Source organism: Heterocephalus glaber, unplaced genomic scaffold, assembly GCF_053883595.1.
Source record: "Heterocephalus glaber isolate CG9 unplaced genomic scaffold, H.glaber_assembly_v1.0 deba00000942, whole genome shotgun sequence".
In the NCBI taxonomy this organism is placed as follows: Eukaryota; Metazoa; Chordata; class Mammalia; order Rodentia; family Bathyergidae; genus Heterocephalus; species Heterocephalus glaber.
The window spans coordinates 1,748,492-1,773,704 of NW_028258174.1; the positions used below are offsets into that span (position 1 = coordinate 1,748,492).

Genomic DNA, 25,213 nt, shown 5'->3' on the forward strand with positions numbered 1-25,213 from the left:
TTTTTTTTTGGGTACCGGGGATCAAACTCTGGTCCTAGCACTTGCACAGCAGGTGGTGAAACCACTGAGCTAAATCCCCAGCCCTAAATGTGAGGAATTTTAAGGTCTTTTTTTTTTTGGTACCGGGGATCGAACTGAGGCCCTTGCACTTGCACAGCAGGTGGTGAAACCACTGAGCTAAATCCCCAGCCCTATGTGAGGAATTTTAAGCACAGGGAGAACAGAGCACCACAGCGGAGGAGAAATGAGGGAGGAGAAACCAGAGACAGGAGAAGACAGGCATGAGGTCTTCACAAAGGAGTAAAGGGAAGCTCCCAGATGGGGCTTGACTGGAAAGGCCTTCAGGGGTGAGTGGGGTTAAGCCAGGCAGGCCGGGTAGCCTTCTGTGTCTGTGGAGGGGAGATTGATACTACCCGTGTCTGGGTGGGGGATGGAAACAGGAGAGGATAGTTCGGGTCATGGTGGCACACAGGCAGAGGCTGAGGCAGGAAGATCAAAGCCTGGGGAATTTAGGGACTTAGGACCCTGACTCAAAATAAAAAATAAAAAAAAGGGTTGGGGATGTAGCTCAGTGTACTGGATTCAATGTCTAGTACCAACTAACAAAAAAATCCTCCTCAAACACCCCCCCCCAACAAAAAACCCCAACCATCCAACTAAACAAACAAAAACAGAAATCCTCACTAACGAAGAAAAAATTGCAGCATTTTTGGGAGGCTGGAGCAGAAGGCTCACTGGAAGTTCAAGGCCAGCCTGTACTAAATAGTGAGACCCAGTCTCAAAAATCCAAATAAGTAGCAAATAAACGAAAAGGAAAAACTGGCAGAGAGAAGAGTACAGGTGGGGTCATGGGGGTCTGAAGTGAAGTTTGAGAGCAGGTGGTGGAGGGAAGCAGGACAATGGCTATTGAATGAGTTCTTCCCTCCAGAGAGGAACTGGGCCTGGGGAGGAGGAGGGGAGGGGAGCAAGGGAGACTTCTAGGGCCACTGACTACCTATTCCCCACCTTTTCCAGCACGCTCAGGGGCAGGCTGAGAGGTGTGAATAAGAAATGTTCTGGGACCCCAGACTGCTCCTTAGGACTGTCTAACGTTGAACTTAGTATGAGTTATGAAGTAAACGTCCCAGAAGGCGCTTAGAGAAAGGCCATCGGTATTTCGTATGTCACTTTGCAACGCTGGGGACTGAATCCACGCTAGGCAAGCGCTATACCAATGGGCCACACCGCCTGCCCTTTTTTATTTTGAGACAGGGTCTCCCTAAATCGTCCAAGCTGGCCTTGAACTTCCAAGCCTTTTGCCTCAGCCTCAGGAGTAGCTGGGAATCCAGGTGTGTGACACCACCTGTGTCAGTAGTTCATACTTTAGTGTGATTTGTCAACGCATCAGGTTTTTAAAAACCTTGCCTAAACGCTAAGGGCGCCCTGAGGAATGGCCAGGCACCTCCCTGAGGGCGGAGCCAGAGCTCTGTCACTCAGCAGCGGGGGCGGGGCTCCTGCTCCCCGGGATCCCGCAGCCTGAGTCCGCCGGTACCGTAAAGGGACGGAAGACCGGATGCAAAGCTGCTGGGACGAAAGGTCCCAAAGAAAGCAGCGAGATGGGTGTAAGTACAAGCGTCCACAGGGCCAGTCCTGGAAGGGAGAGCTAGGATACTTGAGGTCGCCTGGATAGCTGAGGGAGCTCACCACTTTTCTGCATTCCTTAGAACATTATTTTGGGTTTTGCCTTCTCTCCTGCTGGAATCTCACACGTTTGCTCTGTAAAGTCAGAAATAGTAAACTTTTAGGAAACAAACCTCGAAGGGACTTTACGATGATCTCATTTTGCAGATGAGGGAATTGAGCCCCAGAGGGAAGTGACTTGCTCAAGGTCACACAGCAGCCGGATGTAACCAGAGCTGAGGCGCTGCTCAGGCTCCCCACTGTGCCACCCTCGGTTCCCCTAAGTTCCCCGCAGTCCCACGCCGCCGCACCGAGACCGGACTCCTGTGTGGGGGTTAATGATTAAAACCCAGCCGAGCCACAGCAACTTAGCCATGGTTACTGATTAAGCCAGTTCAGAGTGAAAAGTCGCTTCAAACAGGAGAGTGGAGCGTTCTTGCGCGAAACCTAGGGGCCTGCAGATTGTATTAGCATGAACTGTACAATTATATTTCAAGTATATTTAAAATATTTCATAATACAATACCTTAACCTCTGTAGCTTTACACTTTCTCTTCACTGCGTGCTGCAGGCTGCGCCCTGATAAAACTTTTAGGGAGAGGAACTGAAAATAACTCCACTTAGTGTTTGAGGGAAGTAGGTAATAAAATCTGTTTGCTGTGTTCGCTGTCTCCAGATAGGGCTGTAATTACACCACAGAAGGAAGAAAGGCAGCTGAGCCGCAATCTCGATCGTTTATGTAAACTCAGCCTTCTTGTCAGCGGTGCTCTCAGGTTCCACGCATGCAAACCGCACAACTCAGCTCCTGCCATCGCAGTGCAGTGCGGGGTCTCGGCGGTGTAATCGCTCTCTTTTTCCTTTGTCACTGGATGTCTGTGGTTCCAGACCCAAATCTGACAGGTGAAATTTGACAGGTAAGGTTAAAAGAAAACTCTTACCAATGAGCTCTCCAGTGCAAGAATTATATTTCTGAAACTTGTAAAAATTAGAGGTATTCCCCAGAATATTACAAATGAATAAATTTCATTTGAAAAAAGCTCCCTTTTCATTGAAAAAAATTGGTTCTTTGAAATGCGTTTGGAGAAAAAACTGATCTTAAGGAAAGAAAAACAGACAATTTCTAATATAACCATATTAACATTTGATAATGTTTTAATCTCCTATTTCAAGTATTTGGCATTTTTTCAGCAATTTTCCCCCCCAAATCTTACAAAGACCATGATGAGCAAAACATATTCAGATTGTATCTATAAAATCAGAGACACCATGGTAAGACAAGAAAGCATATTTTCCCTTAGCGCACGGAACCCTTCTCCCTCTGGCAAACTGGTCACTGGGCTTTGATTTGCCAGCCCTCCTGGCTGGCATCGATAGTGTTTCCCCAACACCTGCAGCTCCCAGCTCGCTCTGTTCTTTCTAGAAGACAAACCACAGGCCACCGCCCTGGCGCCATCCCTGGCCCAGTCCAATCAATAAGGACTTATTTCCTGTCCATTTGCTGAGGTCACGGGAGTGACTCTCATTAATTATTTCTGCTACCGCAGCCTCAAGTGTGCTTCTGGCGTGACAAGTAGAAACTGCTTGACCTTTTTTTCTTCTCATTTTGTTTGCATCTGATTCCAAAAAGAAGGCAGGTTCATTTAGCAATGTGATGAAAGGAAGGAAAACTATGTGTATGTTCTTAAAGTCATTAACGTATATAGCTATTTTATAACAAAAGCTCCTCCATCACCTCACTCCTGAGGTTTTTCAGCTAAGGAATTGTAGTGTCTTTTTAATTTGGTGTCATGAAAATCTGGTCACCGCAAACACGATGTTTTCTAAAGCCGATCTGGCCTCCGAGGGAGGGAAGCTCTCCAGGGCCTCCAGTGCCTTGTTTCCATGGTAACAACACAGGTCAATAGCTGAAGTCACACCTTTGCCAGCTTTGATTGTTTCTCGTAACTGGTAAGAAAAAAACCACAATAAAAGTCAGTTTTTAGGTTGCACAGTAAGGACTACAATTAAATTGGGGGGGGATTAAGAAGGGGAGAAACTGTATACTCTGTATTTCTGCTTCGTTATGCTGAGGCATTTAAAGAGGCCATCATTCCCCAGTGATCTCCAGGCAGGAACGCTCCCCCAGGCTGCTTGCCTGGTGCTCAGAGCAGCACAATAGGCTCCAATCAGCCTAATTACACATCCTGCCCAACTCCCCCTCCTGATAGGTTGAAATGTGCCACACTGGGGGTGGCGGTAATGAAAGTGGAGGGCATTTACCTCTCTGGGATTCTGAATTCAGCAGCTTGATATTCTGTGAGGAAACCTTCACTAACATCTTAGTTCATAACTTTCTTTTAAAATGCCATATGTGCTGGGTGTGGTGGTGCATGCCTGTAATCCCAGCACACGGGAGGCTGAGGCAGGAGGATTGCCATGAGTTTAAGGCCAGCCTGGGCTACATAGTGAGTTCAAGGCCAGCCTGAATTATATAATGAGACCCTGCTCCAAAAAAAATAAAGGTTTTTTTTTTTTTTTGGAGACAGGGTCTCAATAAGTAGTTTCAGGCTAGCCTGGAACTTGTAGGGATCCTCCTACCTCAGCCTCCTGAGTGCTGGGATTACAGGTGTGTGCTACCATGCCCAGCTCGAATGCTGTATGTTGACATAATAGTCTATATGAAAATTCAAGAAAGACACATACTGTTAGACCTGACTGTGATGTATTTAAAATTAAAAGATTTGAGGAGAATGAACCAGAACACCCTTTCTAAAAAATAAATTTGCTGACAAATGAAGCTGACTTCTCACCCTTCTTTGCTTGATTTTCTTTTTTGGTACCGGGAATCAAACTCAAGACCTTGAGCTTGAGAGGCAGGCGCAGTGCCCCTGAGCTACATCCCTGGCCCCTCTCACCCTTCTTTGGTCACAAGAAAGGATCAATAAAATGGTTACTCTTTAGCACTGGAAAGGACTCAGTTATTTGCTCTGTCTGCTTTCCTTTGTCCCAGTTCCCTCTTCTCCTCAGCAAACATGTGTCTCCCTTCCTAAACCAGGAGCTGGGAGTCTTTTCCCTGGGATGACTGGCAGAGCCAGGTATGAGCTGTATTCTGTGGCTTGTGGACAACGAACTTCACTCTGGGCTGCAGCACTGACTGGTCCCCAGGAGTCCCTACAGGCTTGGAGCAGCCACACTGGAGGGGTCATCTGTCTGGGTCTCCCAGCCTGTTCGAGTGCCAGGTGCCTGCCTCTCCGGCCTGTGAGGGGCATGTGGTATGGCAGGAGGGCCAACTTTGCTGTCTTCACCTGCAGAATCTAAGCTCACCTCCAGCCACATTCACTGATAGCGATCTGCTCTGCTGCCCTTGGAGCTCTACACCTCTTCCCACTGCTGCTACAGTAGTTCGGGCTCTGGTCATCTCACCTGGGTTAGCTTTGTAGTCACCTCCTAAAGAGTCTTTTTCCCACCACCAGTTCTGCACCCTGGACTCCACCTACCACACCACACTGCCAAATCTTGATGAAATGCAAATATGACTTTGCTTAAAGCCCCTGAGTAGTCTGAAGGAAAAAGGCCATGCTCTTTCAGGAGGCGCTGAAGTCCTTTCTCCAATATGACTCTCGACCAGCTCCATCTTCCCAGTCTCTCCTCCCTTCAACCAGTATTTAGAGGATCTAGTCGAAGTTCTCAGAGCTAATCTACCATCTGTCCCAGGGGTGCCTCCCACCAGCTCCCAAGTTCTGCCTGTGTGGGCGTGGATGTACTCAGGATGAAGTGGGCTTCTGGAGTACCTGGGTACACCTGGAGTGCAGCATTATTATACAGTGTTGTATTTTAATTTTCTACTCACTCTTCAGGAGATTGTAAGCTATTGACTATAATGCATGAAACAAACAAAATAAATACACTGGTTTGTTCTTCTGAGGTCTGGAGAAACTCAGTGACTTGAGATCACAGATGGAGAGGAGGTCATGCTTTCTGTTGCCTCGTTCCGAGGCACCAACACTAAACCAGATCCTCGCCCTCCATAGAGGCTTCTCTCCACACGTGGACTCTGGAACCATTCACGCTTAGGTTTCCCCGTCTGACAATCAGGAGGGCACAAGGGCACTAAAATGGTGCTGGGTAGCAGAGGCAGCCAGATTCAAACTCCCATTCTGGCTTTAAAACCTTAAGAAAGCCACTTACTAGTCCTCGTTCTGAGGATAGTATCAGTCCTTTGTGGGATTATTGGGGGCTGCATGAAAGAGCTCAGAGGCCCTGGCAGACAATTGCTGTCCATGCTCAGTGAGGCTGTGAAAACCAAGCACAGATGACTTAGTTCTCTCTCCAGGCCTTCAGCTATTGCCAAGAAAGCCAAGAGTCCTGAAGACAGAAAGAATACTCCCCTTATTATCATTTTTTTGCTGTACTAGGATGGAACCCAGGGCCTGAGCACTGAGCCACATCCCCAGCTACCCCCTCCTCCTTTGTTTTTAGTACTGGGGATTGAACTTGGGACCTTGCGCTTTTGAGGCAGGCAGCAGAACCACTGAGCTAAATCCCTCCCCATTTTGTGAGACAGGGTCTCATTAAATTGCCAAGTTGCCCAGGCTGGGTTTGAACTCACAACCCTCCTCCATAGACTCCCGGAGTACTGTGATTACAGGTGTCTGCCATCACAGCCAGCTTGTTTTCATTATCTTTAATCTTCCAAACCTAATCAGGACAAACCAACTTCTCCTGGTCTAGACTTGTAGGTTCCAAACTGCAGGGACGTGAATACCTGCGTGAGTAGATTAGACGTTCAGTTTACAAGTACTAGTAGAACGTGCTTTTTCTGCCTTATGGATCAAGAGCTAATTAAAGACAAACTGAGAAGCAGCACAAACCCACAGTACAAAGTGGGAAGGATAATAGCTGTTGAAAGGAATGAGAAAGCAACTTCAACCTCATGAGAATGCAGGAAGCCTTGTAGAGCGGGGTGTGAGGCAGGTCCTGTGAGTGCTGTTGGACAGACATGGGGTCAGGGGTGGCCAGGGCACTGGGGAAACGAGAGCAGCTGAGCAAAGGTGCAGAGCAGATCTGAGTGCAGTGTACAGGGAACAAAAGTAGATTGGTATGGCCCAGCTTGCAGGGTCACGTGTCAGGGGACCCACAAAGGCTCTGAAGACCAGGCTAAGAAATTTGTACTTTCTTTCTCAATTTTTTATTATGACATTAAAAAAATACAGAAAAGTTAGCTGGGCATGCTAGTGGATACCTAATCCCAGCACTCTGGGAGGCTGAGGCAGGAGGATCGAAAGTTTGAATCCAGCCTGGGGAATGTAATGAGTTCCATACCAGCCTGAACTCCATAGCAACACCTTGCCTTAAAAAATACAAAGTAAATAAATAAATAGATAAATAAAAATAACAAATATGAAAAAGGGCGGGGAATGCAGTTCATTAAGAAGGCCCAGGCCTCAATTCCCAGAACCACAAAAGCTAGAAGGCTATGGCCCTGGCCTAAAGCTGTTTCTGTCCATAAAGTTTTGCTGGAACATAAGCATGTCCTTTCATTACATCTTGTCTTCGGCCTTCACAAAAAGAGCCAGCTGACTCCTGGACTGGCACTGAATGACCATATATCCTCAACCTGGATGCAGCACTTGTTGCGTTTTGTCAGTTTGATTCTACTCCTGTGGGCATGCGCTTTTCTGAGCTGTTTAAAAGTCAACTTTGGGCATGGTATGCTGTAAATTAGTTGGGGCGGGGCTGTTGCAGCATTTGTGGTTTCTGTGGTATAAAATTCTTACGTGGCTGATTTCAAGTTGCTGAAGGTCATGGGATCATAAATCCCTGAGTCTTTTTTTTTTTTTTTTTAATAATAAAACATTTAAAATCCCTGAGTCTTTAACACAGGCATGCTGGGTGTGGTGGTGCACACCTGTCATCCCAGCATTTTGGAGGCTGAGGCAGGAGGATCACTGCAAGTTTGAGGTCAGCCTTGGCTACATAGTGAGTTCAAGGCCAGTCTGAACTACATAGTGGGACCTTGTCTCAAAAAACCAAAAAGGAAAGAAAAAAACGCCCCCAAACCCCAAGGCATGGTCTGGGCACATCATTGGTGGAGGATGCTGGGCCTTCTTTTGAGTGCGTCTCCTAAGACAGGGGCACCCTTGTACACAGTCAGCACTATCGTCACAGCTAGGAAAGTTGAAAAACATATCTAGTTCACATGCAAACATCCTCAACTGGCTCCAAAACTTTTTTTTTGGTACCGGGGATGGAACTCAGGACCTTGTACTTTCGAGGCAGGCACTGGAACCACTGAGCTAAATCCCTGGCCCCCAAAAACTTTTTAAAACCAGTTTTTAATTTTCTCTTTTTTTCACAATATTGGGGATTGAACCCAGGGCCTTTGCACTGAACTCTACTCCAGCTCTTTTTATTTTTTTATTTTGAGACAATGTCTTGTTAAATTCTCTGGGTGTGACTCTGCCTCTTGGAATGCTGAGATTAGATGAATGCCCACATCTGGCCCTGCCTTATTTTCTTTTTTTTTTGGTACCGGGGATTGAACTCCGGACCTTGAGCTTATGAGGCAGGTGGTGGCACCACTGAGTTAAATCCCCAGCCCTGACCCCGCCATTTTTTTCAAATCATGATCAGTTCCAGTTGATACATCATATTTGTTTGCAATGACATTTTAATCTCCTTTTCCCCTCTGCTCTGACATTGTCAGTTTGAAAGGACCAGGCAATATTATAGAATGTTTTACAATATGAATTTCTATGGCTTTTTCATTTTAGTTTGCTTCTCTATGAGCTTTCTTCAGCCAGCTCAACTGAACATTTTTTTTCACTTTTTATTTTTACTAGTACATGTTTCCAGTACATAATAATGACATTAAAAATTACATTAACTATGGTGAGTTGGTACCTGTACCTAATTAATTAAATACATGATGTGGCTAATAGAGTATTTAATCCAATGATGAGGCTGAAATCCCAGCACTTGGGTGGCTGAGGCAGGAGAATTGCTACAAGTTCAAGGCCATTCTGGACTACACAGTGAGTTCAAGGCCAGCTTGAACTACATAGCCAGACCATGTCTCAAAAAACAAACAAACAACCCCCCCCCCCATAACAAAAAAATCCTAGCTCAGTGGTTCAGTGCTTGCCTACCATGTGCAAGAGCCTGGTTTGATTCCTAGTACTGAGGAACAAATCTTTTTTTTTTTTTTGGTCCTGGGGATTGAACTTGGGACCCTGTACTTGGGAGGCAGGCACTGGAACCATTGAGCTAAATCCCCAGCCCTTGTGAGGAACAAATCTAATCTTGTGATGAAGGATAATTCAGATTAGTGTAAAACAGCAACAAAGAAGGAAAGTTTTAAAAAGTTCACTTCTCAGGGCCTGGGATTTAGCTCAGTGGTTCCACTGCCTGCCTCGCAAGCGCAAGGACGGGAGTTCAATCCCCAGTACCAAAAAAAAAAAAAGTTCACTTCTCTCACATAATGACTATACTGAAATCCACAAAGATACAAATAATAAGCCACAATGAAACTCAGTTTCACTGCAAACCAGAACAGGTAATAGGGTTATCTTGATAAAAATGACCACATCCTTTAATGTGATGAACAACATTAATGTGGAGTGTTCCTAATCTTGGTTGGCCATGAGACTCACATGTGGGAAGCTTAAAGTGAAGATGCCTAAACCCTCATCCCTGAGGTGAGTCAGTGAGGCCTGAAAAATGATTAGCCCAATTTCAGAGTACTTGCGTTAAATTAAAATTAATTTTTGGGGGGTTGAGACAGAGTCTCACTATGTAGCCCAAGCTGCCCTCAAGCTCATGATCCCACTACCTGAGTCTCCTGAGCGCTGGGATTGCAGAGTGCACCACCATGCTGGGTTTGTAATTTATTTATGTATTTATGTACAGATGAGGTCTTGCTATATTGTTGAGGCTGGCCTTGACCTCTTGGGCTCAAGTGACCCTCCTGCTTCAGCCTCCAGAATAGCTGAGACTATAGGCACATGGTACTATGCCTGTCTACTGTATTTGAAAGCAGTTGTGTTGGGTTTATATGATTCTACCTACACTTTCAACTCATATTTGACTCGTGTTTTTTTTTTCGGTACCGGTACCGGGGACTGAACTTGGGACCATGCACTTTTGAGGCAGGCAGTGGGACCACTGAGCTAAATCCCTGGCCCCTCAATTCATCTTTGCAATGATCCCATTCAACCCAACAGGCACTGACTGGACACCTATGTGACCTGGGCTCACAGTAGCGACTGGAGATACAGAAATGGCTGCTGTCCCTCAGGACACTTGTGTAGGGAGACAGAAACAGGCCTATAGTTCCTGAGAGGGTTAAACAGACCAGGGAGGGATGAGACCTATGACTTTGGTTCTAATATCTCCAAGAAAACAAGACAACAATGAAATAAAAAATTCTTCCTATTTCTTGCTTCATTTATGTTTTTTTTTTGGTACTGGGGATCAAACTCGGGACCTTGTGCCTTGTGCTTGTGAGGCAGGTGGAGGAACCACTGAGCTAAATCCCGGGCCCTCATTTACATTTTTGACTGGGAAAAGTCCAGCCTTTGGATAGACGGAACTTTCTATTCAGGTATGTAGCTAAAAGTGTTAGTATGTCCATTTTGGCTCTGATGGTTTGAAAAACATTTTAGCCATAGGATACACAGCACAAAACTAGCCAACCAACCATCCAACCAACCAATAAGCAAATACAAATAAAAAACACAAAAAGGTGAGTTATCAGCTTGTATTTTATTTCCCTGATACGTATAGCACTTTAGGTCACTAATTAAACCTTTAATACAGTCAACTAAATAACTGTATAAGTGCAATATCACTTGAAATTAAGTCCAAATCCCCTGTTAGAGGATCCAATTAAAGATATTAACAAAGAGGATGCAAAGTACTTAATGTTCAGTGCATTTTTATTTAACATTTATTAAACAACTTTTGAATGATACATCATTGTATGTCTCTGAAAACTATTTGGTTTTTTTGAGACAGGGTCTCACTGTGTAGTTCAGTCTGGCCTTTAACTCACTATGTAGTCCTAAACTGGCCTTGAACTCATCACAGTCCTCCTGCCTCAGCCTCCCGAGTGCTGGGATTACAGGCTTGCACCACCATGCCTGGCTCTGAAAACTATTTGGATCAAAAGTCCTTTTAAAATATTAAAGAGCAGTCCCTGGCAGGAGTATAAGTAGTTATAAGAGAAATGGAGGCAGCAGCCAGAGAAAGACTTTAAGATTTGAAAAAGACCTCAAGAGCAGTCCTCTCCTTTCCTCATTTTGTAGGGCAGGATACTGGGACGAGACAGACTAAGCGATGTGGCCCAGAGTGCACCATGCATTTTTTTTGGTGGTGCTCGGGACTGCACCCAGGGGCCATGGTGCCAGACAAGTGCTCTGGCTGCCAACGAGCTGCACTCCCACTCCTCCATAGTGACTCTATGAGCCGGCCTGGGTTTCACCTCTGCATACCCAGAGCTCATCTATCTTCAGGGCTGGAAAGGATTGGAGATGATCTCAGGGTTACAGAACAAAGGGGTGAAGATACATCTGGAGCACAGAGTAGGCCCTGTGCTGAAAAGACAGGATAATAGGAGGGAAGGTACATGAAGCAGTGGCCAAAGTGTTTGGGTGATGAGGGGAAGAGAGACCTGCAGCCTGACGAGCAAGGGGCGGAAGTGGACTGGGCCTGTCTGACAGAGATCCTGGCTGGCAGAAAGGCACTTGCAGGAGCTGCAGGCACTTGCCTTCTGGAGCTGACAAATTCTTGGTGTGCTTGTGGGTAATCTTATTTATCAGATGATAGCAGTGGGATTTTTCACTTAAGTACGACAAACTAATTGGATATAAAGGTAATTAGAATTTTGCTCCCCCCACCAAAGGAATGTATGCCCTTTTGGTGTTAGAATCTGAGAAAGAAAGGGCTAACAGGCATGGTTCAGATATCCAGAATCTACAAGAGGAAAATACATAGCAAAAATAGGTTTAGTAAAAAAAAATGCAAGAGCTCATAAGCAGAAATAGTTTCAGAGTGCTGGGTACCTCTGAAAAATGAAATTCCTACAATGGTCATAAATAATATGGAAGAGACCAACATACACGGCTGCAGGATGAGTTCCATCAGTGCTCAGGATAAAAGAGGAGCTGCTGTGCCCTGGCTGAGCAATTGTGCTGCCTAAAGTACCATGTGGAGCTAGACAGGATGTTCTCCCAGACTGAAGGTGGAGATAAAAAAGAGGTACCACAAACTGTACTGGAAGCTAGGCACGGTGCCACACACCTGTAATCCTAGCATTTGGGAGGCTGAGGCAGGAGAGTTACCAGCTCAAGGCACTGGATTATTTAAGGAAATCCTGTTTCAAAAAGCAAAAACAAAAACAAACCAAAAATCTGCTGGGAATCCACCCTGCAGTCCATATAATCATCAGAACACTTGTCACCAAAAATTTTTTTTTTTTTGAGACAGGGTCTTGCTATGTAGTCCAGGCTGGCCTTGAACTCACTCTGTAGTCCTAAAATGTCCTTGAACTCATCACAGTCCTTCTGCCTCCCTCTCCCGAGTACTGGGATTAAAGGAATGCACCACCACTCCTGGCTTGTCACAAGTGTTTTAAAGGTGAGATTCCTACTTGGGCCTCCTCACTGCCCATCCCTCCCTGTCCTCCTCACTCTACTGCTGCTCCCTCACCTGTCACCAACCCACTCTGCCCTGCCACTCAGGCCCTGAAGCAGAGAAATCTTGCTGCTGAGTAAAGACTGAGAAATGTCAGAGGTGAACAATCCAAAGGACTCGTGTCTTCAAACACATGACAAAAGACAAGGTGTGCTCTGCAACCCAGAGCAGTGAATTTATGGATGCTTTATGGCAGGATTCCAGCAAGGGTGATTACCCACATGGTCTGTGAATTTGAGGAAAGAGGCAATGGTGATGGTGGCCTGGGATAGGGGTTACCACGAGCAAGTCATGACAAAACACTTTTTTTATTTTTTTGCACTGCTAGGGACAGCCCAGTGCCTTGCATATACTAAGCAAGTGTTATACCACTGAGCTACACTCAGTCGTACTTTTTTTTTAAGGCAAAAAGAATTACGGCCACTTGGTTGTTAGTTTCAGAAATAGCAAAGGTATATTAGGATTTTGGAGACAGTCTGGTTGCACAAGGCAGAGAGAATAGGGTCTGGATTAGGGTATAGTAATATGGATTTGAACATGTAAGCAAGTACTCCTAGAAAATGTTTATTAGTAGAATTATACTGAAGGAGAAAGCAATCTCTAGTGTCATGCTACCAAGACTCAACACTTGGCTTCTTTCCCTTATCGCATTTCTCTACATTACAAGAATGAAAATGAGGAATGAATGCATATTAAAATTTAATTTTCAGATGTCACACAGCCAAGAGAGATAGCTAACAAATGGATAACATCAACATTTTAATGGTTTTGACATGTTGAACAATAGACTGACAGTAGCCAGTGAAATGTAATGGTGATAATTGTATAGTTGTGCGTCTGAATCTAAAAAAAAAATTGTAAAAGTGTAAGGTTCAGTTTGGCAGAGACTCAAAAAATGCTTAGAATCTTTGATAACCACTTTTCTTTTTTGGTACTGGGGATTGAACCCAGGGCCTTTACACTGAGCTACACCTTTTATAACATTTTTTATTTTGAGACAGGTCTTGCCAAGTTGTCTACGCTGGGTTTGAACTTGTGATCCTTCTGCTTCAGCCTTCTAGGTGTGAGCCACCATGCCTGGCCAACCACATTCTTTACATAAGGAAGAGTATGCTGTAGTTACAGAAGTGTATAAAGGCAAACTCTGTAAGGATCAACAGATGTACATGTCCAAAACACCTATGGGACAGTCCCAGTGCTCTCTCTGACAGTCAACTCCTGTTTCCTGGGTCCTATGTGTTGAAAGGTGTTAGCATGATGAGTGGGTCCAGCATCAGGATGAAGAGGGATGTGAAAATATGTGACCCAAGGAATGTTTAACCTAGAGGAAATATTTAATAAAGGACACAAAAGCCATCTTCACAGCAATTAAGTGGAAGAAGAAGCGGTCTATCTGTATAGTTCAGGGGACAACAAACAGCAACAAGGTAAATTTCTGGGAGGCAGATTTCAATTACAAATAAGAATGAGCTTTCAAATGACTAGAGCTGTCTAACAGTAGAATAATAATTTTTTTTTTTTTTTGGTACATGGGATAGAACTTGGAACCTTACGCTTGCAAGCCAGGCGCCGGAACCACTGAGCTAAAACCCTGGCCCTGAATAATTATTTTTGACAAGCTGTGAGCTTGCTGTTATGGGAAGTCCTCAGTGACTGGATGATCATATATCAGAGAAAATACTAATGAAATTCTTAGTTGCTGTGGAAGGTGGAGCTAGGCTGCCTCTAACGGTCCATTCAACCCCAAGATTCTAGCTGAGTGTTTCAACTGAAAAGTCTCAACAACTTCTCAGTGCCTAGACTTGATATATATATGTTTTTTCTACCTTTTTTTTTTTTTTTTTCGTACCAGGGATCGAACTCGGGAACTAGCGTTTGCAAGGCAAGTGGTGGAACCACTGAGCTAAATCCCCGGCCTTAATATGGTTTTTGAGACAGGATCTTGCTATGTGGCCCAAGGTGGCTTCAAACTCATGGAGATCCTCCTGCCTCAGCACTCATCCTGGCTGGACTTGGTATAAAAGGAAAAAAGTACAATTAAAACTGTTCTCTAAGGGCTGGGTATATAGTTCAGTTAGCTGTAGTGCTCAGTATGTGCAAAGGCTTGGGTTCAATATCCAGCACCAACCCCCTCCAAAAAAAAAAAAATTAAAACCTTTCTCTAATGCTATAAGGTGTGAAATGCACAGAAAGCATTCTTTTTTGCTTAGAGTTCCAAATTATTTTCAAGAGTCTATAGAGGAAAAAAAATATAGATTTTAACTGAATATAGTACCGTGCTTTGGAAAAAATGGAAGACAGGCTGGGGATTTAGCTCAGTGATTCCGCTGCCTGGCTCGCAAGCGCAAGGTCCCGAGTTGGATCCCTGGTACCAAAAAAAAAAAAAAGGAAGACAGAAATAAGAGAATGTTTAGTTATTTCTTCAATCACATGAATTCATATAGAAAGAGACAATAAGAATGGGAGTGCTTCTTAATATTAAATTAGCAATAGTAATGATAGCACCAAGAATAAAGATAATTCCATGTACAGTACTTACAGTACACCCAGCACTGTTCTAAAATGAAGTATGAACAGAAAATATGGTGAATGTTGTTTAAAAATTATTACAGTAAAAGATACACTGCTCTCAAAAGACTCTCCCTTAAAAAAAAAGACTCCCCCCGCCTCAAACACATTTATCCCATCGTGCTTGCCATTTTTTTTTTTTGGTACCGGGGATCAAACCCAGGACCTCATTTTGCCAGGCAGGCACAGTGCTGTGAGCTACATCCTTGGTCCTGCTTGCCATTTTCTGAAGCAGTTCTGGAAGTGCTCTTTTGCGAGTGTCTTTAGTTGCACTGTCATGGTTGCCTTGAAGTCTTGAATCAGTTCAAAATATTTATCTTTCTTTTATAGTTATTTTGAATTGGGAAAGTGCCAGAAGTTGCATGGTGTCAGATCTGGTGAATAATGTGGATGAAGACACACTGTAATGTATTTTTTTGACAGGAATATGAGGAGTGATCAAAAAATACAGTGAGCATTTAATTTAAAAAATGTATTATGTTAAAAGATATCTTGCCATTAGTCTTCAAAATACTCCCTGTCACTTCAGACACACTTATCCCATTGTTCTTGGAAATATGTCTTTTAATGTAATAAGCTAAAAAATTTAAAAAATTGTTCTTTGATCACTCCGTATATATTCAGTCCTCACAACATCCCTATGACATAGGCAATATTACTTCATAAAGGAACAAACTCAGGCAGGTGTAAGTTGTCTAAGGTAACAGATGGGAAGCACTTGAGTCAAGATTCAGAGTTCTTGTTCTTAACCAATGTACTATGATGTCTTCCCTCCAGCCCTAAAGCATTAAAATCTCATTTGAAAAGATAACACCTACCTATTTCAATAATGTTCTCTTTGTACCTATGCACAAAGGCAAAATTTTCAGGTAAATATCACAGATTTAAATGTATATCAAGTCACATAGGGCAAAACTATACTTACAGAAATGATAGGGAACTGAAGTCATCATTAGATTAATTACTCATCTCTATTACAATGTATACATTTTTTTCCACCAAATTAAAAATGCCATATGGTTGCAGGACAAATGTCAATAGGAAATGGAGGTGGAAAATATCTACATTTTCTTTTACGATAAAGATCATGGCCTGGGGATGCAGCTCAGTGGTAGAGCACTTTCTTAGCATTGTGAGAGGCCCTGGGTTTGAACCAAGAGAAAACAAAAACCAAGAAACAAAACAAAACGACACACTGACTACAGCAGTGGTACTCATGGTTTCCTACAATGACAGGATCAAATATTGCCTTAGGTTATCTTCCCTTTTTATTTTATTTTATTTTGATTTTTTGAGACCGGGTTTTGCTATATAGTTCAGACCAGCCTTGAATTCACTGTATAGTCCAGGCTGGCCTCTAACTTGCCATGATCCTCCTGCCTCAGCCTGTCTCCGCTGGGATTACAAGAGTGCACCACCATGCCTGGCTTATTTTCACTATTTTAAAAATCCAATCTCAGGCCTAGTTCATCATACAATATTTGAGTGGTTGGTAGACATTACTAACTTCAAAATGAAAAATATGATCTGATCATGCTTTAATATTTTTACTGTTCTCTAGGAAAAGTTTTTTTTTTGTACAGTAGCCTATAAAATTCCTACAATGTGAAGTACTATGGTCACATTTTAACAAGTTCTGTTTACTCTTGTGGAATGAAAATCATTCTGCATGAGTGGCAGGACATGCCACTGCAGAGTCCAAGGACCCGGAGTCCATGCAGCTCTGAGGGCAGAGGTGACACGAACTCTGGGGGTACAATGCCACTGTTCTGGAGATGATGACTTTTCAAGCATCTTGGAAAAGAACTCTACAGATGGAGCCACACAAGAACGTTTAAAAGAATCTTATAATGGGAAACAGTGTGGGCTGTTCGCCATTAAGGGGACTACTGCTGATTAATTCATTCCCACTGTGTTTCCTAATAGTATGAAAAACAGTTACAGAGGGCATCGAGCAAACTGTGGTAGGAGAACTCTGGGCCTCACTATGTGTGACCTTGGACAGAGCAACTTCTCTAAGTTCAGATTTGCTCATCTGTAAAATCAGAAAAATATTTATGCCACATGAGATTATTGTGAAGAACAAATAAGATAAAGTATGTGACACTGTGTGATATCAATACAATACTATACAGATTGGCAGGATGTGAAGAGGGAATCACTGCAGAACTTGCACACAGCATTTACATAATGCACCTGGCTTCCATTAGACACATTCATAGACTAGTTCACATTGCGCTTTATGAAGGTGTTTTACATATTTCAAGTCTCTGTTAGTGAACTGGAAACAGGCCCGTTTTTGAAAAACGAATTCCCAAGTCATCTTGAATATTTTATTTTTATTTTTTGTGTTGCTGGGGATTGAACCCACAGCCTCACACATGCCAGGCAAGTGCTCTACCACTGAGCTACATCCCTAGCTCTTGACCACTTAAAATTTAATCTGTCTAAAAGGAAAAAGAAAGAAACAAATGATAAAGGCATATTTGGTGTGATTTTTTTTCTTGCCCTCTCTTCCATGCATGCCTACTAGGCTCTGCCTGGATAGGGTACAGTCTCCGGTTGGGAGTGAGACTTTGGAAATTATTTCAAAGATTAGTCTCTCTGCTACATATTTATGAGTCCCTGCTCTGCCTACCAGCCACAAAGAGGTGAACATAACTCAATAACTCCTTTAGTGCAGATTATCATATCTGCATATATATATATATATCCCTATGAAATATATAGGCCTAAAATACATATATATATATATACCTGTATGTATACATATATACACATATGCCTGTGTTCTCATGTATATATGGCTTCTGTGTATACAATTTTCACTGGTATAATAAAGATTGACCTTATTTGCTGGCACTATGGCAGAGAAGAATTCAGGCAAGGTGGTGTTTGCTCCTTCAAGAAGCAAAGATCAATTTGTAGCTCAGGGCATGAACAGACATGCCTGATTTTAGAATGTAATTAAAGGTAACAAGATGTGTAGTTTAATCCTTAATTTATGAACTGTCATCAACGTTTAATAGGCTGGGCATCTGAGGTTAGTAATATGGAATTATATTAAATTTAAGATTAATTCCAAAGGATAAGCAATCATTGCTTCTTGGTTGTCTTCAAAGGAAAATTTGACAATTTTATACATAATCATAGATTTATCCATATTCTAAGTTAATTTTTAATTTTATTATCATATTCCAAAGAGGAACTTAATTCTACACATCAAAATTCAAAAAGCAAAACTGAGACTTAGACCTTTTTTAGTAAACTAATAGAAATTCAATAGGCAAAACATGTCATACATAGGCTGTACACTGCAGCAGTTAGCACTTTTGCCTTTAGCTTTTTAATGAGGAATCAATAAATAGCTCCATAACCTCATGACAAATTACTATACAGTTTATTTAATTAAAAACACTTTGGGACAAAAGCACTCATACCTTGTAGATATCAGATAGTCCTGGGGTTATCCGAGGAATACATAAATGATGTAAGAGTGAGTTGGGTTTCTCTGATACATTTTACTTTTAAATAGTGTACCTTACTTATAAATTTCTTACTGTCTTCTCATGTCCCCATTTCTCATTGGTTTTAGTACTTTTTTTTTACACTACTGATACCTAGGGACCAGTGGCCCCAAACTACCACCACCACCACCATCCTTCTGACCTTAAGATTCCAAATATCCTAGCATGATGAGCTTGAAATATATTCATGACTTTACTAGAAAGCACCTCAAACAATAGCAAAACTCTCTATCGAGAATAACGACAAGGAAATAAATATGTACTTCACCATGACTTCCAGATTGACTGCATCAAACTGGGGCCGTTGTAGGAATCAGTGTATGGAGTGAAAATGTTAACCTGTGGGCAACAGAAGCATAAGCCTGTCTGTAGGTTGAACAGCTCTTCCAGATGCAAGGGTTTCTATGGAGTGGTGCTGTGGAAGGCACATTTGTTGATTTAGACCCTTGCATACCTCAAGAAGACTGTGATAAGAACGCAACTCTACTCTCTGTCACTTTGTCTCCTCCCCTCCCTCCTTCCCTTCCTTGCTTTCTTTCCTTGCAGGGGATTGAACCTAGGGCCTTTGCACTGACCTATATCCTCAAACCTTTTTTATTTTTTATTCTGAGACATGGTCCCATTAAATCATTAAGTTGCCCAGGCTAGGTTCAAATTATGACCCTCCTGGCTCCTTCCAGAATGCTAAAATGATTGGCATGCGTTATCATGCCTGGCTTGATGAGAACTTTTTTTTCAGACCTGATCTCAATATATAGTTCAGGCTGTCCTTGAACTCACTATATAAACCAGGCTGGCCTCCAACTCACAACAATCCTCCTGCCTCAGCCTCCTGAGTGCTGGGATTACAGGCAAGCACCACTACACACAGCTTGATAAGAACTTCTATTTAAAAAATTTTAAAATTAATAAATTTTATTTTATTTTATCCCTTCGCCCAAGCCCCCTCCCCTCCCTATGTACAAAAGCTTTATTTCAATATTTTTCCTTCTATTTTCACTTTTTTTCTTGACCCTTCCTTCCTTTCTCCCTCCTTCCTCCCTTGTTCCCTTTCTCATTTGAACACTTTCTTCCCATTTCCCAACATCCATATAAATCCATGAGAACTTTTAAAAAAGGTTATTTCTAAGAAACTGTCTTGGCTGAGTGAAGAATGCTTACTAGCTTAAAAGAGTCATAATAGTTATTGCATTGGCTCAGCAAACATAAATCCACTCAGCAGGTATCACATGTTTGAAACCTTAACTATGCTGTTACAGAGTAACGTACAGTGTTTCCTGGATGCTCAGGAGACCAGAGCCTGCACACCCTTCTTTTGCAGCATATGTCTAAAGCTCCCTGAGAAGTAGCTCAATGGAAAAGAACACATGGCATGGAGTCAGCAGACCTGGGAAGAATCTTCAGTCTGAGATAATGACTACCTGAACCCTGTTAGGTTCCCTGAGAGGATTCAGAGAGAGAATCTGATAGAATCATTTGATGAAGTAGCTTAGTGTGTCTTGAACACATATATATACAGTAGCATGTGTCTTAAAGGAAGCACAGCACATAGAAAGGACAATAACATTTCCAAAACAGGTGTCCACAGAATCTTGTCAGGAGTGCATGAAAGAAACAGGTTAGCGTAAGTTCCCTAGGGTGAGATCAGAGCGCTCTTCCACAGGGGGCACCATTGCACTGTGAACTAGTCAGTCTTTGGTGGTAGGCTTGGGCTTTATTATGGGCTTCTGAATAGGCAAGGGTTTTCATCAAGCCAGAAAGTCAGACTCGGGGAACGGGGTAGGGTCTATTTACCCACAATCCCTAGTTATCATCTTACACTTTATTTAGCTGTTTCAGGTCCCGTTATCGCTTCTGTTACCTCAATAATCTTACTTGAAAACGGAGGGGGCATGGCCACCTTGATATTGCAGGAAAGATGGTTAAGCACATTACCAAAGATCAATACTCTTCCTGAGGTGGTGAGTGGGGAGGCTGAGAGTGTTGGTGATGCTGTGCAGGAAACAAGGTGAGAGGCTTCAGATGTACCAAGTAAGAACATTACAGCTTTCTGGTGGACCAGACACCTTGAAATCTCAAAAATCCTCAAATATGGACCAGTCTGGGCTGCACAGTGAGAACCTGACTCAAAAAACAAAAACAAAACAAAACAAAATCCTCAAATCTGCATAAAATCAGACTGTAGGATTAGTGTATGAACTAGGAAATATAAATCTAGATAGTGACAAAGAGTTCTAACTTACTAAAACTATATTCAGTACGCTGAAGTGTCTTCTTTTCTTCTCTCAAAAAACCATAATTTTGGAAAACCATGCCTCTTTGCTGTATATTAAGATGAGTGCAGAGCACTACATTCAGATCTACTTTTAAAACCCATTCTAATGAAGGAAACAGGCTGCTCTAGGGGTCCCAGGCTGCATCCTCTGCATAAGTCACACTGGCTCTCCCTGGCACAGGTGGTTGCTGGCACCACAAACTGGGAGCAATAATTGAATCCAAGGCTCCCACTGCGGAGCACACTCACCCACAGAATGACCTGGAGGGCCTTTTTAGTTAGCTTTCCCAACTGAGAGTCAAAAGATTACCCTAGTTGAGTCTTTGTTTCAACCTAGAGGGTGCAAGGCATGGAAGATACAACCATTTGATTAAAAATATACTTAGGAGGCATGAATAACAGGAACAAAGAGTAAATCATGCCTTATGAGTAGAACAGGGTATAGGCACCATTGTGGGATATAGTATGTTATTTACTCATTCATTCACTCAGCAGCCATTCAGCAAATGTTTACTTGGTAACTATTATATTCCGGGCAGTAAGCCCTCAGGGTACAATGGCAGAAAAGTCCAGACATCCTTCCAGGCTTACAACCAAGAATTAGTTTCCATCAGTAATTTAAGTTTGCCTTAGCTTCAGGATAAATGTTAGATATGTAGATATGTACAGTAATTTTTTAGGGGCCAATAATTCAAAATGATAATTTTAAGAATGAGAGAGACTAGGTACCATTACAATTTCATCATTAAGAATGAAATAATTTAACATTTTATGTATAACATGATAAAGCAAAGATCAACAGCTAGGAAGGTGATTTGAAGAAAAATAGATTTCTAGCTGGCTATATTCAAACAGTTCAGGGGTGTTTGGGCTAAGAACTACGAGGGTGGGATATTTTATGATGTCATAAAAAGGCTTATTATTGAAATAATTTAATAATTTTATTCATGATTCACAAGGGAAAAGAGATTATGATCATTAAATCTGTTGATGCCACTGAGGTGTGTGGGATTGCTAACACCTCAGAGAACAAGAATCTCATTTTAAAATAACATTAAGAAATTAGAGGAATAGATCATCAAAGAAAGATGATAGTCACTGGGGACAAATGCTAAATAATATACTCAGAGACTTGGAAGGAAAAAACTTGGCTTGATGATGGAGAAGGAATTAATGTCCAGAGGGTTCATAAGATGCAATTCTGCTTTAAGATACTGATTATTTCAGGTGTGATTAGAATTTGTTTTTCATAAATAATTTCACATGGTTCAAAAGCTTGTGCTTTGCTATGAACAGAATTTGGCCAATGACTTTTTAAAAAATCATTAATAACGGCGTTTTGAAGGAGATTTGAAATCAAAACAGTAGTTGCAAAAATTGACTAGGGTAATTGTCCCCCCTCCACCTTGCAGACAGGGTCTCTCAGGTGGAGTTCACACTGGCCTTGAATATAGCCCAACCTGGCTTTAAAATCCTGGCAATACTTCTGCCTCATTCTCTCAAGTGCTGCGACTATAGCTGTGCACCAGAACACCTGGATTGAGTAATTGTTTTGAAAAACAGATTAAAGAGGATCTATTAATTACTGCTGCAAAGAAAAACAGTTGTCTGAAATATGACTGCCAAAAGAAACAGAACTGATCTAATGTGATTTTAGAAAACAAGGAGTGGGGCATTTATACTTTCCCTGCGTTTGGTCTTCTCCCTGGGGCGGGGCGTCAGCTCCACACCTACAAGGCCAGCTCTGTCCTCGGCTTCTGTCTCCCTCAGTCACCTGCCTTCCTTGAGACCTCACAGAGAGTCACTGTGTACAAAGATTATACCTTCCAAAGTGCCTTTCTGCTTGCCTTTCAGCAAGCGATTCTTTAGGAGCCTAGCATTAAATTCTGGATACCTCACTAAAAACATGATTTCAGACAATTTATCTTTCAGTTCTCACCAGTTTAGGCCATCTCTTTCATCTGAAAGAGAAAACCAGTTCAAATCAGTCCCATTTATAAAACAGAAATCTTTAAAAAGTACAATATATTTACTTATTTAAAACATGCTTAGGGCTGGGCATGGTAGCATACCCCTGTAATCCCAGCACTCGGGATGTTGAGGTAGGAGGATTGTGTAAGTTTGAGGCCAGCCTGGGCTACATAGTGAGCTCAAGGCCAGCCTGGACTACATAGTGAGACTGTCAAAATCCAAAACCAAAACCAAAACCTAAAAACACCCTCCCCGCCAAGAAAAACCCCACAACATGAAACATGCTTAAATTTTATCAGTTAAATGTCTTTATTTATATATCTACATGTTGGGAGCAATGCTACATAATTCTAGGGATAAATCATTTGGTTAGCCTAGTTCTCTTGCCTACAGCCCAGCTACAGAATAACTCCAGTTTGGCCTCCGGTCACAACTGAGACTTCAGTGATCCAGTGATGCTGTGATTCTCCAGGACAAGAAACATCCTGGGAAAACAAACATCTGCTCAGTTCCTCACTGTTCTAGGACTGATTAACATCTTGTTTGCCGGAGATGTACTGAACTCTCTGCAAGCCTTCCGTTACACCTTGTTTATCCCAATGTGAACTATTGAACGCTCTGCAAGTCATTTGTTACATTTGTTTCTCCCGATGTACTGAATAAAAGGTGTGGTAAACTGGGGGCTTTGTCTTTGCTGCCCAGAGCAGCACTGATCAGACCCGAAGCTCAGCTTCTTCTCAGTCTTATTTTTCTACCTTTCCTGTAATACGCCGTGTGCTGCCGTGGCTCGCAGGAGACCAGGACTCACTGCAGAGGTTCTGGTAACGTCCCCTTCCCCAGTCCCCTATATCTACATGTTATCTTCCAATCTTTATCAAGCATTCAGAATTTTACACAGCTGCATCCATGTCACAATGGTATTTGTAATTTTTTCTCCAAATTCTCCTATAAACATCTTACTGCTTGCACCGCAAGTCCATTTATATATATATATATATATTTTTTTTTTTGGTGGTACTGGGGATTGAATCCAGGACCTTTGCCCTGGGCTACATACCCAGCCCATGTACTAAATTTCTTATTTTGGGACAGGGTCTTGCTAAATTGCTATATTGCCCAGGCTGTGCCTGAACTTGCAATCCTCCTGTCTCAGCTTCCCAGAGTGCTGGGATTACAGCCTACACCACTAAGCCCAGCTTTTGCTACTTTTATTGAGACAGCGTCTCTGTCTCTGTGTAGCCCAGACTGGCCTTGAGCTCCCAATCTTCCTGTCTCAACCTTGAGATTTCAAGCCTGTGCCACCAAACTAGCCCTCAGATCCTTTCAGAACAAGACAGGACTGGGAAAAGCCAACACTTCTACAGCCTCCGTTGTTGCCACTAAAGCAGAAATGGTGAATGTTAAGACATCTTCAGAGGCTAAAGATAAGAGATTTAGTGCCTACAGTGATGCTGTATGGACTGTTTTACCAAGGAGCTAAAGTCAAGTCCCAGAATGGGAGAGGAGCTTCTGCCCAAGAAAAGAGACAGGGAACAGAAAACACGGCAACATCTGGTCTCTAAATGTGCCACCAGGTAGCCAAGGTGATGGGAAAGCGAGCTGCAAAAATTGTCTGCCAGGATGGAAGAAAGAGAGGAATAGAGGGAGAGAGGAAGGGAGGGAGGGGTCTGGCTTTGTCTGTAAGGGAAGAACAATAACATTTATAATTTTTTTCTATATTCAAGGTTAAAAAAAGGAGGATTTTGGACTCAGTATGTAGCAAAATGGTTGAGGCATCTATGTATGATATAAAGAAATGGTGAAGAGGGCAAAACTTGTCATGTGGAGACGCGTGGCACAGTGGGCATGCACTCTTCCTGGTCATGCAAGTGCAAATGTCATGCGTATCACTGCTGGTGGGGAGAGAGGTTCAATGTGTGCTCCATGCTACTGCATTTTATAATAAAACAAAACGTGCTAGGACTTCTGGGGGTGGGGAGGCCAGAGGGGAGGAGCAGCTGCTAAGCACTGTGCCTGAGAGGCCTAGCAGGATAGAGCCAGAAGAATGTGCTACCCTGGAACCCTGAACCAGCTCTAGGAGGAAGTGCCAGTCCAAAACCCCGTCCTTCTAAAAAATCTCTTATGCTTGACTGGACCTGGATGCTTATAGAATTATTATTTTTTTGTTTTTTGAGACAGAGTTTCATGATGTATTTCAGGCTGGCCTTCAACTCACTATGTAGCCCAGGCTGGCCTTGAACTGGCAGTGAGCCTCTTGCCTCAGCCTCCAAGTGCTGGGATTACAGGCGTGTGCCACAACGTTTTTCGGTACCGGAGATCGAACTCGGGTCCTTGCGCTTGTGCAGGAGGTGCCCTGGAACCACTGAGCTAAATCCCCGGCCCCTAGGTATGCTTATGGAATTAACATCTGTGAGATCTTTCTGTAGTGAGTGCTTCACTTTGAGCCACTCTCTATGCCTAGTGTGAACCTCCTAAGAGGACATTAAGAATTCAAAAAAACCCCTCACTTTTCTGTACTGAGTAATGGGGCAAATGATATGAA

General features: G+C 42.8%; 1 protein-coding gene across 16 annotated transcripts in view; it reads right to left on the minus strand.

Annotated features, from left to right (window-relative positions):
• Positions 1-2,793: 2,793 nt before the first annotated feature.
• The window catches only part of Pdss2 (decaprenyl diphosphate synthase subunit 2), a 302,283-nt gene continuing 279,863 nt past the window's right edge, over positions 2,794-25,213 (minus strand). For 3 of the 16 annotated variants that reach the window (XM_087208708.1, XM_087208705.1, XM_087208714.1), the window contains 2 exons: positions 14,606-14,695; positions 2,794-3,603 (listed from right to left, as the gene is read on the minus strand). In XM_087208708.1, coding sequence (XP_087064834.1) covers positions 3,445-3,603; positions 14,606-14,695 — 249 coding nt within the window. In that variant the 3' untranslated portion in view covers positions 2,794-3,444. Of the gene's footprint in view, positions 3,604-6,868; positions 13,174-14,601; positions 14,696-14,869; positions 14,888-15,716; positions 15,743-18,693; positions 18,765-25,213 lie in introns of those variants that run through there. The other 13 variants (XM_013076081.3, XM_004855432.4, XM_087208709.1 and 10 more) reach the window with 12 other exon arrangements.